At 58.1% G+C, this 5,964-nt stretch overlaps 1 protein-coding gene across 1 annotated transcript; it reads right to left on the bottom strand.

The window, feature by feature from the left end:
• Window positions 1-143: 143 nt before the first annotated feature.
• Window positions 144-3,034, bottom strand: MNEG_13105 (putative amino-acid permease; the record flags this gene model as incomplete). The annotated part of the gene is made up of 9 exons (XM_014038423.1): window positions 144-260; window positions 490-756; window positions 971-1,069; window positions 1,292-1,346; window positions 1,556-1,611; window positions 1,757-1,863; window positions 2,180-2,243; window positions 2,613-2,716; window positions 2,959-3,034. 9 exons carry the CDS (start codon window positions 3,032-3,034, stop codon window positions 144-146), a joined length of 945 nt encoding a protein of 314 aa, XP_013893877.1.
• Window positions 3,035-5,964: the final 2,930 nt, after the last annotated feature.

The following is a 5,964-nucleotide window of genomic DNA, read 5'->3' as shown; positions in this document are numbered from 1 at the left end:
GCGACGGCCTGACCATGCAGTTGTCTGGTCAAATCCACCCCCTGGTGCCGCACAGCACTGCAGCACTCGACTGCGGTGCAGGGCCTGATGCCAAATTATAATCAGTATCCTGAACGGCACTGGTATGATTGGAGTGAGGAGCGTCAACCTGCCAACCTGATGTAGAGGCCAATGACACCGATGGACGTGATGGCGGCAAAGGCGGTGTAGGAGTAGAGGGCGGGCAGACCCACGATAATCTGACACACCACACTGAACCACTGCGGTCCCAAGTTTCAAGTTGGTAAGCAATGGGGCGGGTAAGCGTGGGATACACATAGGCAACCCGCATTTCCAAAATTTGCGACCGCGCCAGCAATAATACTGCGCATGAGTCCACATCAGCCACGCAAGCACAATTGCTGTGGCCATGAATTCAGGACGGCCCAGGTTCCTGCCGCCCTCATCCACAATGTGCGCGCCCTTCCTTCCCGAGGCCAAGGCACTCACCACAGCGTTGAGCGGGGTGCCAAACTTGGGGTGCACCTGCCTGAGCTTGCGGCTGATCCAGAGGTTCCCGTCGCGGCTGAACGACCACACCACCCTGCTGCACGTGGTGAGGCACGCGTTGCCGCAGAACAAGGAGCACAGCAGGGGCACCACGAACAGGCCCAGCGCGCCGACGCCGCTGCCAAAGCGCGCCTTGAACACATCCCAAGTAATCTGCATGGGGCCATTGCCCCCTGCGGTGTCGCCAGCCAGGACGGCCGATGGGTCCTTTGCGTTGGGAAGGTGAACCAAGAGGAAAAGGTGGAAGGGTAAGTGAAGATGACATGAGATTTTTCGAGTTACAACAGGCAAATTGGAGCGGTTTAAAATGGGAGCAACATGGAGGTCCCGGGAAAGTGCAGGCAGCATGAGGGGGTGGCCGGACGGCATGAGCTTCCTTGCCGTGTGCGAGGCAAAACCCAGGGCTGCTGGCGCGCCCCACCTGCACGGAGAACAGCAGCGCCAGGATGTAGAAGAAGCCGACAACAGCGCCCGCCAGGATGGTGGAGATGAGGCTGATGGGGCCGGCCATCGCAGCACCCTGGGAGATAGTGCAGCGTGACGGGCTGAGATGGCATAGGGCTCTCAGGCATGCAGGGCAACAAACCAGGTGGACAGAGATCCAGCCGCGTGCTGGGTGGCTACCAGACAACCGAGCACGACGCTAGCTTTGGTGGACGAGAGCAGGGGTGCTACGGGCCGGTCTAGACAGCCCCAGCTGGCAAGCGCTACCTGCAACACTTTAAACCCCAGATGAACCCACCTGTGTCTCCTCGCTCAGGTGAGCCGCAGCATCGTAGCCCACCATGGCCCAAGCACTGCGCCCCAGCAAAGGTGAAGCGGAGGTAGGTTGTTTGTCGTTGTCATGTGTGTGCATGCGTAGGCCCCCCCCTTGTTGATGGGAGGGAGGCGGCACACAGCAACACCCCATTTGCTGGCGCGATCAAGCAAATCCAATTGACACAGTCCAATGTTTGTGGCAACACAGTGTTGGCGTCGAAGCGTGCGTGTGCGTGCGCCCTCTCACCTGCCCAGCAGGGCCAGCAGGAACGTGAAACCATCACTGCCAATGCCAGAGAACACCTGGCATGTTGTTCAGGGAGGCAGGGCTCAAGGCCTTCGCAGCGATGAGGGTGAATGACAAGCAATTGATGTATCCCGAGCACCTGCAGCAGAACTGGCCGGCAGCCTGAGGGTGTCATGCGTGCAGCATGGTGTGGCCCCCCACCTTGTCGGGGCTGAACTGCGTGAAGACAAACGACGCCGGCTGGTGGGTGGGCGCGATGGCGGGCAGGATCGCCACAAATGCGGTAATGCCAATCACATGGAACCAAACTGTTGTGCGAAGAAGGTGTTAATTGAGGGGAGGGGGAGAGGGTTTGTGCGAAGGTTTGCAGTCAGCATTCTGTAACAATCAGAAAGTGCAGCAAAACGTTGCAACAAATGCAATGCTGCTTTGGTAAATGTGCCTGGTTGTGCGGAAGCCACTCCAGGCACAAGCTGGCGCACTGCACAGCAGAGCAGGCTGGGCCAGCAACAAAATGAAGGGCAGCAGGTGTGGCTGAGGGGCCGTTCAGTGACGCAGGTATATAAGTGTGCAAGAGGACACACCCGTTGCCGTCCTGCCAGCACAAACACCCAAGGCCCCCACCAGATACTTCAGCGACGGTGTCGAGCAGCTTCATGCTGAACGTGTTGAGCAGGCCGATCAAGATCTGAGACAGTAGGGTTTGCAGGGGGAAGAATTGCACGTATGTTAAATGCGAGCCTGGATGTTTGTTCTAAATGGTTGGTTTGGGCGGCAAAAGCAGCACAGGGTTGGGAAGTTAACCGCCCGGGCTTTTGACTCCACAGCATCATGGCAGAATGACGCAAGCTGCACAAATTGGTCCGGGAGGTGTTCGTTGCGGATTGGTAGGAAACAACAGGGTTTCAACAATTCCAACGTAAGACACCGCAATATTAGAGAAAAGCTGCACAGCTGATGGGTGGGTGGGTTGGTGCGCAAACAACACTCATCAGGTGGCTCAATGTGAGCAATCGTTTACATCACTCATGTGCTCGCGCCACACCAATCTTCTCACCTCAACGCCGATGTAGATGCCAACGATCTCGTACTGCGTGAGGGGGGCCGCACCGCCGAGGGCGCCACCGCGGCCCAGCAGCACGTACTGCGAGATGATGATGGCTGGGGGGGAGACGCGGGGGGGGGGGGGAGATTGAGGTTGGGAACGTTAGCAGGGCTTCAGTTAGGGCATTCACGACATGACCACGAATGGATGAGTTGAGATCTCTGCGTGAACTGACGTCATGCACAAAGGCGGAATGCATGGCGTTCCGAGAGCGGCACAAAACGCTCGGCCCTACTGAACGGTCCCAAGGCCAATCACTAAGCAAATCTCCACCTGTAAGTGCGAACACCCTGTTCACCTGTGGTGTAGGTGACACCAGCTGTGGAGCCAATCTCGCCCAACACTGAGAAGAAGCCCACAATCCAAGCTGCCATGGGCCTGCACGATTAATCAACAAAATCAACATGTAGTGGCATATTAAGTGCAAACGCGTCGACTCATATGCCAGTGACGCATGCAAAGCGGCCGATTTGGTGGCCACCGCGCCCAGGGGGAAGGTTAGCCTTCCCACTGCTTGCTGCCCAGAAACCAGCGCAGCCTCCCAGCAGCCTCACCCGTAACGGTGGCCCCCCATGCGTCCGGACCAATAAAACACCCCGCCGGCGGTGGGGAATGCTGCGCAAGTTTGAAGTGGGATAGGCGGGTGACGTCAGAGTGTGACACCTCGATGCGGAATGCCGTTTGCAAAGAGGATAAGCTTGGGCGGCCTGGCCAGAAAAACACAATCCTTCCTGGAATACACACGTCTTGTCAAAGCCGACAGCATTAACCACGGTGAATTTGGTCGACCCTGCCGCCCGTGAGCTGCAGGCGGCATAGCCGGCTTGCTTGGCGAGCCATGGCCCTATTTATCAGGGAGCACATCAGCAGCGGTGGCTTCGCAAGACCATCGCAAGCTGCCTCACTCACACACAGACCCCGCAGGGGTCAGGCACCTTCACTTTGCAACTGCCCCCTCCCCTGCCATGTGCCAGCAACCGGGGACCTCGCTCCAACCCACCAACCCCTGAACCCAAGCAGAAGCCCACATGATGCGAGCTCCGACAGTGCGAGGCCGACGAAGAGGTTCATGACCACAATTATGATCCAGCCCCACACCAGGGACACGGGGCCGCCATAAGTCCAGGTGTAAGAGAAGGTGCTGCGGGCAGAGGAGATGTACGTTAGGGTTGCATGCTTGTGACGGCGGAGTGGGAGCACAGGCAACAGCAGCAGGAAAACATGGGGGGCAGCGTCAAAAGTGGCATTGATGGCACACCACCACCACCCACGCAGAGCGGGCAGCCAAAGCGCCACAAGATCCGGCGCACGTCTCTGCTAGACCTTTGCCTATGCCACAGGCGGCGCACCCCGTGAGGCCGGTGATGGGGGAGAGGAAAGAGAAGCAGATGGCAAAGTTCCTGAAGGTGTTCAGGTGGCGGGCCAGCTCCTGCGCCGGCAGGTCGGGTGCAAAGTAAAAGAAGTTGATGGCAAGGAATTCTGTTGTCAAGGGAAGCCGTGCACTACACAGACGCGCAGCCGTGGCTTAGGCAGGCATGGTGCTCAGGCATGGCGGCCATGTAGCATGGCGCTCTGACAGCCATGATGCAAGGACGCATGGGTACGAGCCGTGCAGGCATGCGGGACCCGCAACTCAACCTCAAGGGTCACGCGGGCGGCTGCCCAGGCAGCATGCGGCAATCTGCGTGGCTCTGCTGACGCCGGTGCAGCGCTGCCAACATCAATGACTACCGTGCAGGAGCTGGCTCGTGACCGAGGCCATAGCGCCATCCCTAACACCTTGTAAGCGGTGCGGGCAACGCGTGGATGTGTCATGCAGTGTTGCCCACCACGCACCTGCTTGTACCCAAGCTTCGCCAATTGCTCGGCATCCGCCTCCGCACCGCCCGTCTTGGCATGAACAATTCTGTCCTGGTTATTCGCAACAGGCAGTGTGAGCGAGGATCGCAACTTTAACGCCGTGGTGGACACTGCCAGCAGCAGCAGCAGCACAAACACGACGGAGCGGCGGCGCTCGCAGTGGCGGCGGCGGCGGCCGTGACAGACGAGGGCGCCGCAGCTGCGGGCTGCTGATGTCGTGTCAAATCAAAGAGTCGCATTTGTTCCCACACATTCCGCGCGCCCCGCACCAGCCACTTCATGCTTGCGACGGACTTGCTGTCAGAATCGCTCTGCTGGCAGCCTCGCCTAGACGAAACCCTGCTGAAGTATTCGCAACGATACGCAAGGCCTCAACCGCTTGATGGCGAACGCGAAGGCTACAGGAACGCTCTGGCGAGGTGTAGGGGCAAATGACTCATGCGGTGACCCGCGTGCCAGCTCAGTGGGTGCGATGATGGAAGGCAGAGAGCGGGCCACGATAATTTTATACTGTGTAGTATTACGAAAGCCTTACGGGCCTCAGTGGGAAGCCGTGTCGCCAACTCGACCTCAACGGCGCAGCGAGCGCGTCCGTGTTGCGCTTCCATCCACAGCAGCCTTGTTTGTTCAGGGACTGGGTTTGCTAATACAATGATGAACTGCTGTAAGATGTAGACAAAATTCCGTCGTAGCATGCAAGCATTGACGAGGGTTTGATTACCGTGGGGCGCCCAGAGTGGTCACCACCGTAGACACCGCACACGGCAGATGTGGCAAGCAGCAGTGTGCTCAAAGCGAGTGGGGTATCCCCGCCCATACCCGTTCCACCGGTATCCCTCGATACACTGAATTACCTGTGCGGTAGGCGGCAGGCCGACCGGGGCAGCACGCCGCGTCCTGAGCCGGTGTTACTTGGGCCGAAGAATGTGTGCGGCAAAGTTTGCAAAAGTGCGTGAATGCTGTGGCGTGTGCGGGTGTCCAGGGTGGGCTGCTCCAGGGATAAAAGGCAGTAGCAGCATGCGCTGCTGCTCAGCAAGTCGAGGAGAAGTGTGAGTTAGGTGTAACGTCAGTGTGGTGATGCAGAATTTTTATGCTTTCCTCACTAAGATATTGCCTGTGTTCCAAGGCCGGGCAAGTGCATCACGGCCAGGTCAAGATAACCCTCTACTCAGCAATGCAAAACTTCGAGTGTTGGCCCACTCCAAAAGGCAAACAATTTTATCAACTTGGCAATTGCGAGCGTTGGCCTGGTGTCAAACTTCCACTACCTCATTTTGCAATGTGTGGCGAAGGTGATGGGAATGACAACACTCGCCATTCTCGTGCTGACAGGCCCCACCTACCTGATGTTGCCCCAACTATGCAGTGCCCTGGCCCCTCTGCTGAGTCTTCCAAACACCAGAGCTTTCATCTTGTAAACCTTCCCCTCTTTTGCGCTTGCAAA

This window comes from Monoraphidium neglectum (genome assembly GCF_000611645.1).
Source record: "Monoraphidium neglectum strain SAG 48.87 unplaced genomic scaffold scaffold03627, whole genome shotgun sequence".
Lineage (NCBI taxonomy): Eukaryota > Viridiplantae > Chlorophyta > Chlorophyceae > Sphaeropleales > Selenastraceae > Monoraphidium > Monoraphidium neglectum.
The sequence above is the reverse complement of the archived record's forward strand: the minus strand, read 5'-3'. Positions and strand labels throughout refer to the sequence as shown.